At 47.1% G+C, this 22000-nt stretch overlaps 1 protein-coding gene across 1 annotated transcript; it reads right to left on the bottom strand.

Moving 5' to 3' along the window:
* Positions 1-308: 308 nt before the first annotated feature.
* On the bottom strand, positions 309-20977 carry Sec14l2 (SEC14 like lipid binding 2). The gene is made up of 12 exons (XM_027953444.2): positions 20849-20977; positions 18882-18957; positions 14401-14444; positions 13971-14030; positions 13514-13702; positions 12451-12546; positions 12241-12301; positions 11498-11581; positions 8101-8207; positions 7879-8018; positions 7580-7749; positions 309-1762 (listed from the first exon to the last, which is right to left on the bottom strand). Exons 1-12 carry the CDS (start codon positions 20900-20902, stop codon positions 1632-1634), a joined length of 1212 nt encoding a protein of 403 aa, XP_027809245.1. The 5' UTR covers positions 20903-20977; the 3' UTR covers positions 309-1631.
* Positions 20978-22000: the final 1023 nt, after the last annotated feature.

Here is a 22000-nt window from a genome sequence, read left to right as displayed (position 1 = left end):
TTGTCTAAGCTCACGTACACCGGGCGCTTTTGACGCCACCCAAAGGGGCCGGGCCTCTGCCCTCAACCGTGAAATCGACCCTAGCACCCTAAGGCCCTGAGTAAAGATGGCAGATGACAGCCCATTGGAAGAACCAATCAGGAGGCAAGTTGTTAGTCGAACCGCCCATAAAAGCTCTGGCGAGCGTACAGTCGCAGTGAGTTTCTGCGCCTGCGGCTCAAGGGTGGGACGTAGTTCCTAAGTGACATTCGGGTCTCAAAATAAGGGCAGCGAGGAATCGAGCGGTAGGCATTGAATTCCACTCTCTGTGCACTCAATGATGCTTTTATTCACCTATGAATCTTCCTAAAATAGCTTTGTAAACCAAGACCAGGATGTTCTCCTGAGCGATCTGACCTTCGCCTGTGCAGCCTCAGCCCCCTCTGGTCAGCGCTAACCCTGCCCCTGCCCCGAGCTCCCCAGGTTGGACCAGGGCTCGGGTTCACGGGAGAAGAGGTCCCGTAAGGGCCTGGGTCTGCCTTCCCCAGTTCTGAGTAACCCGGGATCTGGCGTTTTTTCGCAGGACGTGTCAGTTGAATTGCTGTGGTTTCGTGGCAGTCCCCAGTCCCTGGTTTTGCGAGATGCTGGCCAGGCCTTTGGCGACCTGACCGGACAAACTCTCCCTGGCTACCTACATCCACAGGCACGAGGAACCCACTTTGCACCCGTTACACGCCTCCCACAGAGATGGGACTATCAAGACCTTGTTCAGGTCAGTCAGGAAGCCAGTTAGCAGGCACTGTGGGTGACTCAGACCAAAAAATGCTCTGAGTGCTACTGTATTCATATCATTTGTCAGAGGGTTACTTGGTGAACTCAAAAAAGTGAATGGAAGGCCCCCCTTTTAGGACTCAATCCTAATCCAAGCCTCCTTGGTCCTTCCACCAGCTGTGATCCCTAGAGGTAATTGCCGTTGTGCTTTGTTTACCTTGGAGAACAGTGGCTGGGTACCAAGTCCCACCCAGGAAGCTCTGAGTCACTGACAATCATTAGTAATTAAAGTGACATCCAGTGGGGCCCAGGAGTTGCTGGGGTTTTTAAAGTGAAAGACCTGCCTATCAACCTTCTATGTTGACTTGGCCACTCCTGAGATTGGGATAAGCCAAAAGATACCCCAGCCTCAGTGATTTAAAAAAAAAAAAAAAATGGAAGGGAGTCTGTAGCAACCAGCCACCTTGCTGTCCCTCGTTATGATCTGAAGGTCCATGTTCATTTGGGAGCAAGTTCCTCCCCTACAATTGCTTCCCTGAAATGTTAGGTCCCCCCGCTTTTCTAATTTCTTCCCTGCTGCCATCCCCATGGTAACCTCTCTCCGTCTTAGCTGTCACTGAGCAGGTGAAGTTGGCAAGGCTTACAGAACAGATCCTATTGTGATGGTCATCCCCTGTGGACTCCTTAGTGATTTGAGAGGCAAGGAGACCCACTCTAGCTACTTGCCCTCTTCCTGATTCTAAAATGAAAGCTCCCAGATCCAGCCTGAAATCTTCCCTTCAGCCCAGTTTCTTTGAGCTGCAGGGTCGCAGGGAAATGACTGCTACAAGGAAACCAACAGGGAGACACTGAGGGGGCCAGGCCTGCTGTAGGAGGAGGCATTATTTGGGGGTGACTGTCCCCAGCTGATTCATCTTCTCTTCTGAGGCTTTGTCTGGAAGCAGGACCTCCACAGTGAAACTGACCTTCTTGGCATGAATGAAGCTGTAGGTGTTGTCAAACCGCAGGACATCTGAGGGGAGGCAGAAAAACAGACATTCAGGTGATTTTAATAGAAAGCTCAGGAACAATGATTGATATATATTTAATTGACTGAGCAATGCAGTGTGATAGGTAATGGGGATGAAGGGAGTATGCGCAATAGTCTTTGACCTTCTTAAAGTTAGTCTAGCTGAGTTGACAAGACTTTGTGGAGTGTAAAGCATGCTAAGTGCCGGATGAGTAACAAAGACAATCACATCTATAACATCTGGGAAGAAGAGGGCCCTGTACAACATAACCATGTCTTTTAAGACAAGGTAGAGCTTGAATTGGGCTCTGAAAAGGAAAGTAGAATTAATAGCAGCAGTAGTAGTTGTAATAATAGTATTAATGGCTATTTATGTGTCACAGCACTGGGTTGTTCACAACTCCATGAATTCAGCATTAGTCCTGTTTTATACCTGATAAAAAAAAAAAAGAGGTCTCTTATGTCACATAGTGAAAAAATGGTTGGAGCTAAATTCTCCTCTAGTTCACATTCCTCTTTGTCCTGCCTGACTTGGGCCTTGGAAAGCCAAGCCCTTTTCAGTTTCTGACAATAGGTAAAATGTGCAAGCTTTGTAAATCAGGAATTTATCCTGCAGAAAGATAAATAAACAAGGGTGCTCACTGCATATCTGCTTATAATAAGAAATTGGGAATACTCAAATATTCTTCAAGAGAAGATCATGGAGTTTTTTTTTTTTTTTGGTACCGGGATTGAACCCAGTGGCATTTAACTATTGAGCCACATCCCCAGCCCTTTATATATTTTACTTAGAGACAGGGTCTTTCAGACATAATTCCTATGAGTGCATCCATGTGTGTAAATGGCCTGTTTATTATGGAAACATGATACGTATAAAGGGATGGAAAATGTTTCATAAAATAATAGTCAAGACCTATTAGCAGTGGTTTTCAATGGGAAGAGAAAATGGGCATGTAGTTGGCAGAGAGAGCTTCCAAGCCTTGGCAATAGAACAGACCTGCTTTTAATCTAACCCTGTTTCTTTCAAAATTGTTCCATTTCAAACATCCCCTTCAAGAGAACTAAGCACAAAAACAAAAACACTAGTTCCACCTCTTCCTTATGCTGGTCTTTTCTCACTTTTCCCAGCAAGAAGAAAAACCTGTGTATTTATCCTAAGACTTTTACTTTCCCTTTTCCTGACCCTGGATAAAATGATAATTTAGACCAAAAGTAGGCATACCACCCACTCCTTCCTGGCATGAAGTGAGTATGTCATTTTTTCTCTGGACCAGAGGTCTTACAGGACTTACAGTCCTATAAAGAGGGAAGTTTTGCCAGGCATGATGGCACATGCCTGTAATCCTGGTGATTTTCGAGGCTGAGGCAGGAGAATTGAGCATTCCAGGCTAGCTTTAGCTAATTAGCAAGGTCCTAGGCAATTTAGTGATACCCTGACTCAAAAAATAAAATGGGCTGGGGATGTGGCTCATTGGTGAAGTGCCTCTGGGTTCAATCACTAGTCCAAAAACAAACAAACAAGGGGGAAAAATGAGTGAAGTTTTCTCTTTGCCCTGTATGACACAGCCTTGTCAACTAGAATCTATCACGCTGGAAGAAAGTTCTTTTGATCTCCTTAGGTCAAGAAGCAGCATTGAAATGGCTCTGCCTAGCAAGATATTCTGCCTTCAAAAACAAGGAAGGGGTTGATCAGAGGCACAGGCCCTTGGGAAGTGGAGTCACTGCAGCTCTAGATTCTGCATGGTTCATTTTTACACTAGTCATCTATTCACAGCTCATGGAGCCATTGAAGATCTTTCAAACTAGGGCTTCCCAAGTTTTGTTGGGATCTGAGGACCCCCCCTTGAGAATCTGATTAAAGCACCAAATTTCAAATTCCCTGGAGTCCATCATAGATCCTCTGGGGCAGTGGTTCCCAATGGGAAAGGTACTGTTCTGAAGATAAGTTGTCCTCATTTAATGTAATAAAAATATATGTATTCTAGGGCTGGGTGTAGCTGAGTGGTAGAGTGCTTGCCTCAAATGCATGAAGCACTGGGCTTAATCCCCACTACAGGGAAAAAATTAAATATATATATATATATATATATATATATATATATATATATATATACATATACATATTTATATGTATAATATAAATGAATACACACACCACACACATACATATGTACAATTGCAAATATATATTTGAAATTAGTTTCTTTTTATTTCTCTAATATTACAGATAGGAGATTATATTGAACCCAGGGTTGTCCTACCACTGAGTTGCATCCACAGCCCTTTTTATTTTTTATTTTGAGACAGGGTCTCACTAAGTTGTTAAGGTGGCCTAGAATTTGTGATCCTCCTGCCTCAGCTTCCTGAGTTGCTGGGATTGCAGTCTTGCACCATCATGCCCAGCGATATTGATTTTTAAATTATGTGTATAGGTATATTATGTATTTATGAATTCCATTTGAGAATAGTAAAGGGGACCCTAGACATATTATAAAAGGGGAGTGTTTGGTTTTAAGGATTTAGGACAACTGCTCTAGGGAGTCCATGGGCCCCAAATTAAGATCTGCTCTTGTCTACTCCCCTCATTTTAAAGAGAAGGGAAGCCACATCTAATTCATTAGAGACACTTGCTCAAACTCAGAGAACTGGTGGCCAAACTGGACCTTCTTAGAAAGCAGAACTTCTGTTGTCTGGCTGGCCTCTTTTCACCCAACACTGTCAGCAGCGCTGTGTCACCTTCTTTCCAGGTCTTCACGACCACATTGTACCCTCTTGTTGAACAAAAATATAGATCTTTTCTCTAAATCTTTCCATTCCTAGTTGAGTATTCCATACACAGTAGGTCCTCGGTAAATATTAGGTGAGAACAAAAAAAAAGTTAAATCAGTTCAAACTTTGGTCCCCTCGGCAATAATTTAGTACACCTGGACAAGGACCAGAAAAGCCCAGTGAAGGTTAATGTGTTCCAGCCATTGGAGGCTGGGCACTCAGAGGTTTAATTTCTCCACTGGATGATTGTGTTACACATTGCAGGGGATCTTCTGATTCTCTGAGGGCACTTACTTACCACAGATGAGTTTATGACCCAACACTGGATTCTCTGGGCTTGGGACTAACCTGAGCCACTAATCCCACCTCATTGTCTTTTTACCTGGGAAGGCAGAATGGATGCCTTTCCTGGGAATGGGTGATTCACAGATCCCAAGCGAGGCCCTATAGGCACAGGGTTCCAGATATGTTCCTATCAGGAATGTATCCAAGAGGAGCTATAATAAATTTGGGATTTGTAAACCAAAGTCTGATTATGTTAAAGGTTCACAGACCCTTCTCAGGCTGTGTTGCCCTTCAGCTACTAAGGAAGAGACAGAGGGCTAATGGTCAATGCTAGAAAATAGGTTAGGGCTCCCCTAATGGATCTATGACAAAGAAATTATTTTCCTGGTCTGGGACTCCACTCTCTCCATCATCACATCAAAGAGATGTCCTGATCATCTCTAGGACAGTCTATATTCAAGAAATCATGGAGTAGGATTCTAGAGAGTTTCTTGCTCTCTACATAAGTTACTTTGTTGGAGAGAGAGCACCCCTTCTCTATACCTTATCTTTCCCATCCTTTAAAAAAAGAAATTCAAGCTTGTACGTACAAAGAAGTTTATCCTTTGTGGGTGACAGTATCTGGGCTGGTGCTAATCTTGTTCTTGCTGAAGCAATAGTATACACCCTCTCCCCCTGGACCAAGCTGCTTATTAACAAGAATACTCCCTACTCCATGGGGAGCCATATTGTGCCACAGAGCATCTGTGAGGAGGGGGCAGTAGAGACTGAGGTTGCCTGAGATGTGAGAAATGAGACAGAACTACAGACTAGGTGATGGTTGGATAAGCACAGAGGCTGAAACATCTGTGGAGCTAGTTCAGACCTCCTGGTGGTGCTCCTTAGAAATGGGCTACAGGGATAGATATGGTGGTATATAATCCCGGCTACTCTGGAGGCTGAAGCAGGAGGATTGCAAATTCAAGGACTATCTGGGCAATTTAGTGAGATGCTGTCTCAAAATAAAATTTTCAAAGAGCTAGGGACATAGCTTAGTGGTAGAGTGCCCCTAGATTCAATTCCCAGTGTACCACACACACAAAAAAAAAAAAAAAAAAAGGAAAAGAAGAAAAAGAAAGAAAGAAAGAGGTCAGGGCAGGGCATAGTGGCACTTGCCCCAGCAACTTGAGAGGCTGAGGCAGGAGAATCACAAGTTCAAAGCCAGCCTCAGCAACTTAGCGAGACTGTCTCCAAATAAAAAATAAAGGGATAGGGATGTGACTCAGTTGTTAAGTGCCCCTAGGTTCAATCTGTATTACCAAACCAAAAAAAAAAAAAAAAAAAAAAAAAAAAAGAAAAGAAAAGACAGAGAGAGAGAGAGAAATAAAGAAAAAAGAGATGTGCCACTGGGCTTCTCCCATCTTTGCAGCATAATCTTCAGGATGGCCCTTCTCCCACAACTGCCCTAAAAATAATAATGGTGGCCACAGAGTATTGAGTGCTTGCTCTATGCCAGGCATTTCGGTAAGTGCCCCACAAATCTTATCACATCTGGTATCCCTATAAGATACCCCTTGTAGCAATCAAGAAATTGAAACTCAGGGAGGTTAAGTCACTAGCCTAAGGCCAGGCAGTCAGTCAGCCAGTAGTCCAGTCCAATTCAGGTCTGATCATAGAGCCAGGCCTTGCTCATTGATTTTCCACTCTTAGCCCCCTGACTCTGTCAGAAAGGAAACTGGGAATTTGGTTGTGTTTGTGTGTGCACACATGCTCATAAATGTACTGCACTGTCACTGGAAAGCACATTATTTTGTAGAAATAGTGGAAAAAATGAAAGCCCTAACTCTAATGCTAACTTTAATAAGGGTTATCTCAAGGGAGCTTAATCATCCTTCCTCTCCTGAGATAATCACTATTAGATTTAGCATAGACTCCCCAGAATTCTTTTCTGTGTACTCACTTTTTTTAAAAAACAATGTTAGTGTATACCATACATTCTGGGTTTCATTTAATAAGTATCAGACATTTTACATGTCAATTTATTCTCTTTGATGTCTATATGATATTCCAATGTATAAATGAACTATAATTTATTTAACAAGACCTTTTTATGGCCATTTGGTTTATTGCCAGTTTTCTAGGCTGCGTGGAACATCCTACTCCCTCTCTGTTTGTGTATTTGTGTAAATATTTCTGTAGGATATGTTTCCAGAAGTAGAACTGCTGAGTCAAAGGAAGTTTTAATCAATACTTCAAAGTCAAGAGAGGTTAAACACTTTTTCAAATGTCTGTTTGCCATCTTATTTCTTCATGTGTAAACTGCCTGTTCACATTCTGTGTCTGTTCTTTGATCAATTGGACATGAGTGGCACTCAGAAGGGTCAAGGCTGAGCTTTCTTCAGCACACTGCTGAACCTCTGATCTCTATACCTATCCAGGCAGTTCTGCCTCTCTGGCCTGTGGGAGAAGAGCATCCTCAAGAAATGTCTGGCTACGGTCACAGACTCAGACCCCAAAGCAGACATTCTGAACCCCTGTGCTTACCTACACTGTGACTCACCTATACCTGGAAGAGTCCCTTCCTATTTCTAACCAACTGAGTCACCTTGAGCAAGTCATTGTACCTCTCCAAGTCACAGTTTCTCATCTATGCAAGGAGAGGGCTGCTCATGGGATTCTACTTCCCACTCAAACTCTTTGAGAGCCCAAATCCATGGAATAAGAAGGGACTCACAGGCAGAGAGCTGGATAGAGGCTTCAAGGCATTGCTAAGATAGATATACTTACAAATGCCAGGATCACTGCAGGTGAGGGTCCCATCCTCAGGGACCAGGTGGGAGTTGTACCTCTGGTTAGGCAGCACCTCTGTCATCTCTCCTGCCCGCTGTCGCTCCCCCATCTTGGTCTTTAGGAAAATCCCAAAACCAACATCTGCTCCCTCTGACATAAACTGCCACCTGCAGGAGAAACCCACTCATTTAGACAAAATTCTATCTGTATGTGCATCTCTCTGGCACCAGGGATTTTTTTCCCACTACAGCCCACCGACTGGCACCTACAGGTCTCCTGGAAGGGCCAGGTCCTACCTGAGGACGCAGCCTGGAAAGAGGATCTCATACTCCACTTGATGGGAGGAGCCACGAGAAATCTGCACACTGTGTTCATATTGCTGCTTCACCTGGTCTCGCACATGATACTTCTTGGGGATGTCACCCCCATAGTTGATCTAAAAGCAGAGCACAGAATGAACTGGAATGTACATTTAAGTCAGGCTTCCCTGTTCACCTCCAGCCCCTGATGGCTCTCACCTTGGATTTGCATTTGGGATTTCCATCAGGGTCAGTCATGGTGCCCCCATATTCCACAGGCAACTGGTCAGGGCTGATATGTTTCAGTAGAATCTCCTTCCAGTTTGCTGGCAAGAGAGGGAAGAATGAGACATGTCACTATTAGGCAAGATTTCACCACAGCCCTGAAGGTTTATACTAAAGTGACAGAAAATAAAACTGTCCCTGTCTCTTTCCCTATGAAGATGGGTATTAGGAGGATATGATGTGTACACAGTACTTGCAGGGGAGTTAGGAACAGCCATCTCCCAGAGAAAGGATTCTGTCCTGGACCAGGAATTGGGAGATCTGGTTTGCTATCCTCTGACAGCCGAGCAACTTAGAAAGTCAGTTCATTCAAGCTAGTTCTTCCTGCCCTACAGGTTGTGGCAGAAATGACCTAAGTATATTTGAGAGGGCATTAAGGTGCCCTACACTAAACAGAATATACTATCACCCCCAAGGAAGGTGGTACAAACATTAAAGTATAAGCAGGAGGAGGGCAGACAAAGTGGGGATGGGTGTTCCATGCAAAGGGAACAGCATGTGCAGCAGACAGGAAGGTCTGGTCTACCCTGATAAGATAGAAGACTGCACTTACCCTATATGTAATTGTACTCAATTGTGACTTACTAAATGAACCCACTGTACAGTGCTCCCTTAAATAGTTTCCCTTGGCTTTACCCAAGCCCCAAATTCACTCCTGCACCAGTTGTTTTGAGCTATTTTGGCTGCTTTTTATAACCAAGCCATCTCCTGACTAGAAGACATTCTGAACCCCTGTGCTTGATTCTAGTGCGGCCAGTACTGAGAACCCATCTCCAGCAATTCAAATTTGTGAAGGAATATAGATAGCCAAGTACAATGTTTTGATACTGAAACCTTTTGGTGCTAACTATATAGACCATATATAGGCAGCAACTCCATGCCATGGGGGATAGCCTAGTGTCTTCTGTGTAATGCTGACTGAAACCCTACAGGGACGTGGCGGCACATGCCTGTAATCCCAGCAATCTGGGAGGCTGGGGCAGGAGGATCCCAAGTTCAAGGCCAGCCTTAGCAACTTACTGAGATCCTATCTCAAAATTTAAAAAATAAATAAGAAGGGCTGGGAATGTAGCTCAATGGTAGAGCACCCCTTAGTTCAATCCCCTGTAGCAAAAAATATAAAGAAAAAGAAACCCACAGACTGTCCATGGTCTTCCCAGTCCTTCAATTTTTAGGACCCAAGACCAGGCAACTTCTGGGAACATAATGTCTGTGGTTTTAAAGTGATTTAAGCTGCACTGCTAAGCTCCAGTGACCAGCCTGGAGTGAATTTCATCCCTCCTTCGATGAAGATCCTGTACCTTCCCAGCCTGAGGCGGGTTTGGTTAAAAGAATTTTAGGTGTGGGAGGGAGAACAGACTGAGCCTCCTACATAGTTCAGCTGCCAGGAAACCAAACCGTCTCATGCACATGGTGGGTGGTAGCAGCAGATAAACCAAAAATCATAAAAGCCTTTTGCTCCGAATTTTCATTTCTTCCCCCAGTTCAGCTGGAGAGTTGGGATAAGTCCAGGACCATTCATCCCATCTTACAGAGGGAGTAACTGAGGCAACAAGAAACAGAATCTGTCACTGAACCCAGAAATCCTGCACTTCCCTGGCAATATCATACATGCTCCCATCTCCCTAGCATGTTTGGAAAATCATCACTTGTAAAATCACATAAAGGGGAACATTCAGAAACCTTCATAATCCCTATTACCTAGGCCCAGTTTCGCACAGGTGGCATCAAACCTTCCTTGAGCTGTGGTGATCTACCTTTCTAGTTCTTTTTCCCACCACTCCACTTCCTGCTCCGGAAAGCAGAAGTACCCATCCCTGGCTGGCTTGATTCCTGTGCATCCTCTTTGTGGGTTTTGGGTCTTGCTTTTCCATGTGACCCTATGTTCTCCCTGCTTCTCTGCATATTCAATCCCTGTTGGCCTGCTTCTCTGCCAACAACATTAATCACTTCTTCTCAGTCTCCCTGGTGGGCACTTCTTCCTCTGCCTGCTCTTGAATTTGGATATTCCCCCAAGGTTCAGCCTCTGCTCTTCCCTTGGCATCTTACCTACTTCAAGGTTTTAGCTACCACCATTATTTGATAATTCCCAAATTTCCAGACTGAAGTTCTCACCTAAGCTTCAGGCACATGTGTTCCCAACATCTGTAGATCTCGCAGACTCTTCAGGCTTAACCCCAAGCTCATTCAAATTTCTACCAGTTGTTTTCCTCTGTTGAACTAATTTAGCATCACCATCTACTCTGTCATTTATGCCAGATACCAAGAAGCCATTCTGGATTTCTCTTTCTCTCTTATCTCCTACATTCAGTCAACTTGACTTCTGCTCTTTTACTTCCTAAATAAGCCTAAATCCACCTTCTTCTCTTATCCTGACCACTGCTGCCCCAGTTCATGCTTGCAATACCTCCTGCATGGACTGTGGCAACAGTTTGCAAACTGGCATCAGTTCTTCACAATCTTGCCATACATCAGTTTAAAATCTGATGATAGGGGCCTATACAGTTATGTCCCAGCTTCTCAACATAGTACCCTGCATCTGCAACCTGGCTCCTGGCTCTCCAGCCTCACCTCTTGCCACACCCTGTCTTGTGTTTAATAACAACTGCCTGTGCCACACCAGAAGGTCTTTGCTCAATGCCTACTTTCTGCCAAGCAGCTTCCTGCCTTGTTGCACGCAGCCCACTCTTACTCATCCCACAGTGTGTAGTTCAGATGGGCATCACCTCCTCCCCAGCTTAAGTGGAGCCGGTAACCCTGCTCAGCTCCAGTACACTTTGTGGTTTCCCTTTTCTTCCATTTACCATATTGTGCTGATAAACATCTGTTTGTGTCTCCCTTCCCTCAGAGTTCTTCAAGGGACTCTGTCTTTTTCATCTTTGGATCCTGGCACCTAGCCCAGGGCCTGGCACATGAGAAGATGCTTGTCACATGAAGCCACTCCTAGTTGCCCCCAACTAAAAGCAAAACCTTGCTCTTCTAATCTCCATGGCACCTTCTCAATGTGTTTTCTAGTATCTTCTAGTTTGTATCTTAGCTTTCTCTCTATAGGTCGCCTTTCTCCCATAATACATGAATGTCTTAAGGGCAAGGACTAGAGTTTCTTTCATCTATGAATCTGTGATTGTGAGCCCAGTGTTTGCTTCTAGAGTATCTGAGAAAAAGAGTTCTTATGAAGACTGACAGGAAGACCCCAGGTCTGTCCCTCCTTGCACCTGGGTCCCACTGCTCCCAAGCCTTCACCCTGGCAGCCATGGCTATACCTGGGAAACCTGACCCAATTCGGGTCACAGACCAATCTGTGGAGTTGAGAAGAGTCTGAGCCACTCACCTCCAAGGACCATGATTTTCTTCCGAGTGTCCTCACTCAGGAAGGGTTTGATGAGATTATAGGCCACAGGAAACAGCTTGGGGGCTAGAACAGAGACCAGACCATGTGAGGCTGGGGGCAATGTTCAGTCAATCCCTAACGGTGTCATCTGTAGCCCACCTCTCTGCAGCACCCCTACCCCATGCTGGGCCACACATCCCTGGTGCTATGGAGTGCACATCAGCTGCCCAGGGTATGAGGCTCAGTGTGGGCACCTGTTTGAAGTTCAGCCTCCCCATCCTTGGATCTAGTTAAATGATCCCTTCCTATCTCATTAGGATAGACAACTCCAAAGGAGGTGATAAAAACTAAAAGCTCTGCACATTGGAAAGCATCTGATATGTCAACACCAACCTTTGGAACATGATCTTGGGCCCCTCCTTTGTCTCCTTGTTTTGCTTTTTTCAATCTGCCTCCAAGTAATGTTTTTGGCCCCCTTTCCTATTTGACTTCTCACTGGAAATTCCCAACTTACTTTTATTTATTAATTTTTTTGGTACTAGGAATTGGACCCAGGGGCGCTTAACCACTGAGCCACATCCCAGCCCCTTTTTTTTGTATTTATTTAGAGACAGTGTTTTGCTGAGTTGCTTAGAGCCTTGCCAAATTACTGAGGCTGGCTCTGACCTCATGATCCTTCTGTCTCAGCCTCCTGAGCCACTGGGATTACAGGTGTGTGTGCCACCGCACCCAGCCCTACTTACCTTTAACAACAAATAGACGCTTCAGTGTTTCAGGATAATTTTCCTCAAACATGCAGAGAAACTGTGGAAACAAAAAATCACTGGTTCCAGCAGGCTCAGGCTTTTGTGCCAGGGAGAGAAGCCCTGCTTCCTCCAGACCATAATCTGCCCCCATGGCTGCACCCATCCCACAGGGCAACCTAGATGAGGATCCCACTCCGACTCCCTTACCTCTCCATAAGCTTCCACTGCAGGTTTCCAGAGATGCTTGAGGCCCAGCCCCTCACAGTCATAAATCATGGTGATGGTCTCTATTTTCTTCCCCAACTACAGGGAACAGACAGCAGAAAGTCACATTAGGCTGCCCCAGTGCAGAAGCCCAGCCCTGTTCAGGGCAAATGCTGATTGCACCATGTACCCACCGAACAACTACATCTCATCTGGGCTGGGCCCAGGGTTTTCCAAATAGAATTAACCACCCCATGCTGGAATTGTGGCCTAAGCAAGTGGTTCCCCCTGCCTAGGTCTCCATGTTCTCAAGTGGTAAACGACTGGGTGGATCTAGATTACATCTGAGGTCCCTTTGTCCTGAAGATTGCCTGGCAGCCTCTCTTCCTTTGAATCACCATGTGATCTCTGGGCAGCACCCACGAGGCACCTGTGCAGTCAATTCTCGAGCAGGTACAGATGATCTGTCCACTCTAAGCCCTTAAGGGAAAATGTAGGTTGAATGTCTCCTGCATCTCCAGCCCCTTGGGGTCTCTGCACCCAGTAGCCTCTCTGTGAACATTTGAAGATGACAGTACTGAAATGTCCCTAAATGTTATCATATTGTTTCACTAGATCTTTACAACTGTTGGAAGGAGGTAGACCAGGATGGCAGCTCCAGATTGTTTCTCCGTCTTTTTCTCAGTACGGATTCAGGAGTCCTGATCTCTTTTGAATTCAGTTAGACAAGCACAGAATCTGAGCTCATCAACACCAATGGTGCCCCAATACTTGTCCAATAATGGATTACCTTATTTGGCAAAACAAAAATTTGTCAGGCTGGGGTTGTAGTTCACTGGTAAGAACACTTATTTAGCATATGTAAGGCCCTGGGTTCAATCTCCAGCACAACAAAAACTGGCAATATTATATCAGTTTCTAAAATTCTGAGACTTTACTGATCTATGAAATCCAAAAGCCTGGTCCTCAGCCCTGAGGCTGTACTTCCATCCCTGTGTGACATCCTTGCTTCAGTTTGAATGCTTCCACAGGGTCAACTTATTCTGGACAACAGCAGATCACTCACCTTTGTGCTCTGGTGGGCACACTCCTGTAAAAGCAGCTCACAGTCCCGCATCTTGGTCCTGAGCAAGTCCTGTTTGGTGGCTGACAACAGCAGACCCTTGGCATCCAGAGGCCCAATGATATCGTACCAGACAGGGCAGCCCTCCAGGTCATAGCCACACCTGCCCCCTGACAGATACTGTTGGATCACCTGAGCAAAGACATCTAAGTGAGGAGGTAGTATCTGGGAAGACCAGGGCATCCCTACCTTCCCTGGATGGCAGAGCTTTACTTTGGGTTCCTTAGTCTCTCCCTCCTCATCCCTCCCTGGATGCCAATGGATACCCACTCTGGAAACCATCATGGCTCCCTTGGCATTGTCATACCTTTCCTCTGAGGATCCCAGTCCATAAACCCAGGACACTGGCTGTGGGTCTGTTGTTCTAGCATTGAAATGGAGCAAGCTAATGTATCCTCACCTCTGGAGGCTGCCAGCTAATGATGTTGTCAATGTCCTTTTGCTTTCGGAACTCCACATGCTACAAACATACAATCAGAGATTTTAAAGTAGGAAGTGGGGAGGAGGGGTAAGAAGGGGTTCTTAATATGCATCTAACAATAAGTGACAGCATGAAATGGAAAAGAAGGCCCTGCCTGTTTCAGAGGTCTCAGCTGAACAGATTAGCATTCTTGCCTGGCCTGGAACTAGGAAAGCTCTGCAGATCCAAAGAAAGGAATGCACTTTGTCCCAGAGGGATAATGCGACAGTGATCGGCTAAAACTCAGATATGTTACACAAGCAAAAGACTGTGATCATAGTAGGTGGGGGTGGGCAAAAGGAAATCCAGGCAAGGTGTGATTCTGATGGGGAGGAGGCAACAGTGGGATTTCGAGCCAAATGGATCTCACCTTCCGGAGCATAGCCTCTGACTTCTGCAGGTCGAAGCTTCTTGCTATAATAGAGAAACACAGTCACAATTAGGCCAGCAGTCTGGGTGCCCAAGGATGGAGAAACTTCCTGTTCCCATCCTGGGACCAACTCCTCTAGGGTGTTCTCCCCAGCTGCCTGGAAGATCATCCCACATGCAGAAGCCAATATGAAGACTTCCCTGAGGGCTTCTGGAACACCACAGCCCCTGGTTCTGTGGGGAGTGCAGGTCAAGTTTAGGGAAGCTGGGGATAGGATTGCAACCTCAGGGTCAAAAGAGTTCTACCCCAGTGGATGTAATCAGGTGAAGGGTCTTATCTCTTCTCAGGGAAAGTGAACCCTGGACCCCCTTATCATTTGGCCTTCCCCCTTACATGGAGAAACTTTATCTCCTCTAGTCTAACATCCAACCCTGAGAAGTTGACCCACAGTTCAAAGATGAACATAGTTGCCCTGTAATCTGGGATGAAACTGGCAGAACACCCCAGTGAGGTAGAGGAGTCAATACGCCTCCAGTCGATCTTCTCATGTGCTTAAAGGACCCACACATACCTTAAAGGAGCACAAAGAGTTCCTGAAAAGTTTCTGAATTAAAATTCACCTGAGCCAACACTTTATTTATGTATGAACCCCAACAAGTTGTCCTGCTCAAGTTTGAACACAAAGACCTCACTGTCCCTCAAGGCCACTTGCTCCCAACTAATTAGAGCTTCCATCTGCACTTCTCATACTGAGTGGAGATCCACTCCTGAGACACTCAGAGGACAGGGTTGCTTCTTTAGTCACATGATAACCCTTCTGATACTAGAAAATTCTGTGCTGTCAACCTGGATCTGTGCTAATATCATGCTGTACATCCTTGGAGCCTTTCACTATTCCTCACAATCAGTTCCAAGACCATCCTCGTAACTTCCCTTTGGATGATTTCCAGTTTGTCAACGTACCTCTTAAAGTGTGCTGTTCAGAGCCAAGCATAGCCCCAGGTGTTATATGCCTTCTCCAATAAAGCCTAAGAATTTTCTTGACAACAGTCCCGCCCTTAACCCAGGCAGAACTTTGAGTCAACCAAAAGCTGCAAATCCTTTGCACCTGTGCTGTTAAGCTTTTATCCCATACATAGAGATCCATCGCTATCAAGTTTCATCTTGGTACAGCCAGCTTCATTCCAACCTTTGAAAATTTTCTAAGATCCAGATTCTGGCCAATTTGACCATCTGATCTATGAACTGTACACCCTCAGCCCCAAGCTGTACATCCTTCATGGATTTGTTTGGTATCCAGATCAGCTGAGAACCCTGGAACCTGGGCCAGAAAGGCTGCTCCCTGGGCTGTCACTAGTCCCTTCATATCACTCTCTAGGACGAATACATTCCCTGACTTTGCTGTCGTGAAATCCATTCCTCTCTCCTGGGCCCAGAAGCTGCATCATGAGGTTTGACCAGTGCCACTCCCATCACATGTGCTGGACACACACTGCTAGAACTGAACAGCCACTCTCAGAAACTGGTCTTGGGAAGTTCCTCTCAACTACCACCCTTTCAGTGCAATTCAGCAACCTAGAGTAGCTTGCACAGGAATACAATGCAGATTTGCATCCCAGCTCTTCTACCTTCTCTGTTTGACCTTGGACAAGATACATCTCTGACCCAATCATCTGAACTAGGAAGCAGTAAAGAGAAGCTGGGAATCTTCCACAGAAAGGGCACACTCCTAAAGGAAAGCCCTTATCTTCCTAAAGAACAGAGGCAGGGTGGCAGCAAATGGTGAACCCCAGATCTGGGTGGGAGTAAGCTCTCTAGTTAACCCTTATCTATCAAGGTCCAACATCCAGGGTCTGAGTTGCTACTTGCTTCTGACAGCACTCTACCTGGTGCCTCCCCATTTCTGCTCAGTCAGATCTCGCTGGGCTCTTGCTGCCCTGGTCAGTGGCAGCTTAAAGCCATGGCACTGCAAGAGAACCCAACCCTGTAAAATGTGCTAATATCATGCTGTACATCCTTGGAGCCTTTCACTATTCCTCACAATCAGTTCCAAGACCATCCTCGTAACTTCCCTTTGGATGATTTCCAGTTTGTCAAATGTGTTCTCAGAGTTTCCACCACCTCTTCATCTTGCTATCTAACTCTTCTTGCTGGGTGCCCAGAGCTCAGCCGCAGCCAGAGGTAGGGGTTCAGTGGGGACTTGTATAACTGTTCACATGCCTGGGAGCCAACAGAAAACTGAACCCCAACCTCACACCTGGGTTAGAGAAAGACATGATGCTGGTGTGCAGTTTACAAAAGTCTCCTTTAGAATCAAAGGGAGAAAGGGAAAAGGGTTTTTTTTTTTTTTTTTAAGTCAACAAAAACCCTAATTGGAATTCATAATAGGGTCTGACCAAGCCTGAACTCTTGCCCAGGAAATGTGAGCCACAAGTAAAATGTAGAAGAGACACTTTCAAACTGTTTTAGAAGCAAAGCTTGGCTACAGGAGCAGCCGTGGCTTACTGGAAAGGATGCTGAGGCTTACTGGAAAGGGCGCTGTCTGAGAATCTGGAGTTTCTGCCCTGATTCTGCTTTGCAATAGCTGTGTACCTTCAGGTAAATCCCCTTCCCTCTTTGAAACTAAGTTTTCTCCTCTGGCAAATGAGGATGACCACACTCTTTGATACCCCTGTGAGTGTGAAGGTGGTGTGGTGCCTGATATGGGTACTTGGTGAACTATCAAGCCTTATGCAAAAAAGGTTATCTCAGGACTCAGGAGAAGTGGGGTTAGGTGTTTGAGAGACCAGCTGCCAGGACCCCACCATTCTTCCTAGACAAAAGAGATCTACAGAACTCTTTAGAGGCTCTCTGAAACCACACTTCCCTCCTCCTAGCAGCTTGGTTTGATCGTCTTGCAGCTGGCCCTTTAAGGAGGCCACTGTCTTCCCACTCTCTCCACCCACCTGCTTCTAGCTTCAGCCCTTCAGCAAATGCTAGGCCAAAATTTCCTCCAGCCTGGACTAACTCCACTGCCACCTCCACACTGCCCCTCCACCCTCTCTGGGTGGGCTGGGAACACAGGATCACATCTTTTGGGGGAAATGGGCAAGTGACACTTCCAGTGGCACCCAAGGCCCCACGTGGCTCTCCTGGATGCTCCCACCGTCAGTGTTTGCTAGCAGACCTGCAAGAGCATACTAGCTCCACTAAATTTCTGGGGACAAAAAAAGAAACTACAGCAACTTGGGAAGCTGAAGCATGAGGATTGAAAATTCAAAGCCAGCCCCTCAGAACTTAGCAAGACGCTGTCTCAAAATTAAAAACAAAACAAAACAACAACAACAAAAAAATGTTTTAAAGGAATGGGAATTTAGCTTAATGGTAAAGTGCCCTGGGTTCAATTCCTAGTAACACACACACATAAAAGGAAACTACATATTTTCACCTGTCCCACACTACTGGGCATGTAGGTGTGTGTGTGTGTGTGTGTGTGTGTGTGTGTGTGTCCTCAAGCAAATAATAAGATATGATTTATACTTTAATATTTGGGGATATGATTCTACATCACATCTTAAGCTCGTTAATTTAATACAGTGGTATTTTCATTTCCAGTAATAAAGTCTCTATAAAGAAAAAAAAAGTGTGTCAGAAGAACTGGGGAGGGTGGCACATGTCTCGACTCACAGGAGAGGAGAAGAGGGAAATGAACAGAAAGGTTTTAGGAGTGAGAGAGAACAGGATCAAGTTTGACCTTGATGTTAGTAGCAGCTTGTACAGGTCATCATTAAATGCAGAGCTCTGTTGTGTCGTATCTTGCACCAGGCAGGGCACCCTGTCTTGTCCTGTTCTCCCAGGGGAAGATCTCTTAGGAAAGAAGTGAGACTTTGACTCAGATGCCACAGCCAGGCCAGAGCAGAGCTGGAACTATAACCTGGGGCCCTGGCACCTGGCAGGGATTTGAGAAATCTTGTCTATTCAAGTTGAGCTGAGCCCCTCACATTCCCCATGCACACTTCCACTTCAAGTTGCCTGAACCGCTGGCAGCAGAGGCTTTGTCATCTGACAGGGCCCAGAGAGGGCCAGCCTCTCCCAGGGACCAGGACTCTGGTTCTAACCTCACCTCTGCCTCTGACTTCTCACTTGGTGGGGCCCTCCTCACTTTTCCTCACTTTGCTTCCTCCAATAGATCAGCAGAACAGATTTATGTAGTAGACAGAAAGGACACTGGCCTGACAGTAAGCAGACTGGGACTCCAGTCTTGTCTCTGCCTGCAGCTCACCCATAGTGTGACTTGGAGCAAGTCACTTTGCCTCTCTGAGCCTTAGTGTCTTTACCTACCAAGAGAAAGTTTGAGGTTTTGTAATTGCCAAGTACTATTTTATTCTAAAGCCTGAACACCCCCAAATTCTCGATTGCCAGGGGCAGGGTTCCCAGAGGTGGTCATTCTGTTTCCCAGAATGCACTCTTGCCTCAGCCTCCCACAGCCCCTCTTCCCTCACCTCGGAGCCAGCGCAGAAGAAAATAGTCATCTGGATTCGGCAGGGCAGGCAGCACATCCTGGACATTCTCGCGAAACTGTAGGGAGAGGCAGCTTGGGTGAATGGTAGGTCCCACTCTGACCACCCTCTGCCAGGGACTCTCCACAGGGGACTTTGCTGGACCCCTCTGTTACATTGTTCAATGTTATAGAAACTGTCTGAGTACCTGGGCCCCTGGGGCTCTCTGCCTTGCCTGACCAGGTGCAGTAGCAGGCACTGGCACTGTATCTTATCTACTCCTCACTTTAAGCCTCTGGGGGTATCACTGTCCCCATTTTACAGATGAAGGAATAAGAGCTCAGAGAGGCTAAGTAACATGTCCAGGTTCAAACAATTAGTAATAAACAGAGCTAGGATACACATCTGGGCCTGTCCAGAGTCCAGAGCACATACTCCTTTCACCAAGGTCTCTTGTCCCATTGGTAATAGGTGAGCATTGTGCTAGGCAGCAAAGGGAAGGAAAAGGGGGGTCTCATATGACTTCATGTAAAAAAAAATAGCATTTAAGCTGGGCTTGAAGGAATTGGAAAGAAGCAGAGGGAAGGGAGTGGGCAAGCCAGGTGGATAGAACAGTTTCAGCAGGAAGCCATGAAGGGGGAAAGTGCAGTCAAACAAGAGAGGTGGACAGTGACCCTAAGGGATAGCCACACCCACCTCCAATCTCTCATTACCTTGTAGGTGAGCAGGCCCCCATGCACCCTCCCCAAGCCTCCAGTTCAGCCATTCACCTTTCCCTGGTCACTGACATACAGAGGGGACCAATGAGGACCAGCCACCTCTGCCCTTGCCTAGGTCAGCCAGGATTGAAACTATCCCAACCCCCAAAGCAGCTCCTAATGTTCCAGGGTCACTACTCATCCAAACTTCAGGCATAAAGCCATCCCCCACCAATGACCCTACCCAGCCCCTGGTTTCCAGTATAATCATACCTTATTTGTTCCCTGCAAGTCAGCAGTAAAATCTGAAGTCTCCCTATCCCACCTTCCTGGGATGGGGGAGACCCAGCCTGGAAAAATTCTTCATGGAGCCAATGTCTTCCTATTACTGCCACAGCATGGGGCATCCTCTCCCTGCACCCAAGCAATGGAAAACTGCCCACCCATGGAACCTCCAAACCTTGGGGCTGGACCCAGATGAGGCCCTGAGAAGACCACCCCTCTCCCCAAAGGTAACAGAAATAAGGAGATTCAACTGGTGGGGAAGGTGGGGGGGCAGACCTTGAACTGTAGCCCCCTCCTCTGGCCAGGTTCACCTCCTTGCCTTCTGAGGAATATCAACCTAGGTCTCCAATCAAGAAGGGATCTGGGTTGCAACACAGGCGAGGGTTGGTCTTGGCTCAAACTAAACCCAACACAGTGCGTCCTAGGAAGGGATCTTAGATATAGATGTACTATCTTCAACATCAGCTGGTCCAACCAGGAGCAACCAGAGAAGGACCGGGCTTTGCCCAAGGTCGCACAGAGATTTGGTCCTGAGCAAGGGGTACCAGAGTATCCTAAGGAGCTGTCCAGGACCCTTTTCATCTGCCACTGCCTGGGCAAGAGGAAAATCTCCCGGAAATAGGAGAAAACCTGGGGCCCTGCCCCTGTCCCAGGGCCCGGCTGCCAGTGCCTGCCAGCCCCGAGGATGAATGTTGCCTTTGTGCCCTCAGCAGCCTCCAAGGGCTTCCAAGCAACCACTTCTTCCCAGGTGGCACCGCCAGGGCTGCTCCGAGCTGGGGCCGGGGTGACCAAACTTCCTAGGGTCCCCAGGCAAACTGAAAGAGGGAAGAGCCGTCAGCTGGGTACCGGCCAAGCGGGGGCGGCCGGCTGCTGCTCCCTCCGCCGCCCTCCCGCCGGGACAGTCCCTCACCACTCAACCAGTCTCTTCTCACCCGAGGAAGAGAGCCACAGCCCCGAGCAGGGGCCCGGGCCAGGCAGACGGCTCACCTTGGCTAGTGCCTCTTTCTGTTTGGGGCTCAGATCACCGACTCTGCCGCTCATCCTGGCTCAGGCTCGGGGCGCGGCGGTTGCGGCAGCTGATGGAGCACCGACTCGTTCGCCGCCGCCGGAGTAAAGTCCCAGCCTTTTGCCGGGGCCGCGGGGCCGGCGACCAAGCCCCGCCTCTTAAAGGATCCCGAGGGGCGGGGTAGGGAGGGACGCGCGGAGACGCTAGAGGCTCTAACGCGTGCCCGCTGCCTCCTCAGGAATCCGAGCCAGGCGCGGGAAGCGAACCCGATTGCCCACCCGGATTGTGGCCAGTGGGCATCAGACGACTAGGATGTCTGGGATTCAGTCCCAAATTTTACCCTTAGGTTTCAGTGTGACCCTAGATAGGCACTGAGGCTCCCTGGGCCACTCTCCCCATCGGAACAAGGAGATTGAAAGTTGCTAATGACCTCTTCTAAGGTCAGATCTCTCTCAGCGCAGGACCTCGCCGCTCCTTTCCTCCGCACATGACGGTAGAGAACCGCCTGGTGCATCTATGAGGAGCGATGTCCCTAGAACCTAGCTTCCGGGAACTGTGGTATTGGCGGGTCTTTTCTGGGGCACTTTCTTCCACCTGTCCTGCCATCCATTTAGAACCACTGCTGCCGGCCCAGATTGGGGCCTTACAGCGGCGACAGCCTTTTCCCTCCACCTGTAGGGCAGGTAGGAGGAAGAATATGGGGGCCAGATTGAGGATCAAGGAAGCACGGTTTAGCGTCTCCTCACCCTGGGTCCTGTCCTCTGCTTCTAACCTTCCCTGCTTTCTGCCTGAGGGCTCACACCTCAGCTGGTGTGGAGGAGTGCTTCCTTTCTGGAAATCAAAAGACTTAGGTTTGAATTCCAAATGCTCCACTTTTTATGAGATTTCATCAGCAAGCGATTTTGCCTCTCTGAATTCCAGCTCCTTTATTCACTAACTGGCTTGGCGTGGGGAGGGGGCGTTGATAATCCCGACTTGAAATCAGCAGGAGGCAAAAGGGAGCTATATAATTCACTTTGTGTAGTGCCTAGCATGGGGCTGGCTTCTTGTAACCACTTCCTAGTCCTCCCTACACAGCCTTCCTCTGCTGCCTACCAGGCCAGGCTTTGTAGAGGAAGTCACAGTGAAAGCAG

This window comes from Marmota flaviventris, chromosome 1 (assembly GCF_047511675.1).
Source record: "Marmota flaviventris isolate mMarFla1 chromosome 1, mMarFla1.hap1, whole genome shotgun sequence".
NCBI lineage: Eukaryota > Metazoa > Chordata > Mammalia > Rodentia > Sciuridae > Marmota > Marmota flaviventris.
The sequence above is the reverse complement of the archived record's forward strand: the minus strand, read 5'-3'. Positions and strand labels throughout refer to the sequence as shown.

Bases quoted from the DNA above. Each gene is read 5' to 3' on its own strand.
- Sec14l2 (XM_027953444.2), bottom strand. From the start codon at position 20,902: ATGAGCGGCAGAGTCGGTGATCTGAGCCCCAAACAGAAAGAGGCACTA. The intron at 11,582-12,240 runs GTAAGTAGGGCT...TCTCTGTTCTAG, and splicing joins GCGTCTATTTGTTGTTAAAG to CCCCCAAGCTGTTTCCTGTG. The intron at 8,208-11,497 runs GTGAGTGGCTCA...CTCTCTTGCCAG, and splicing joins GAAAATCATGGTCCTTGGAG to CAAACTGGAAGGAGATTCTA.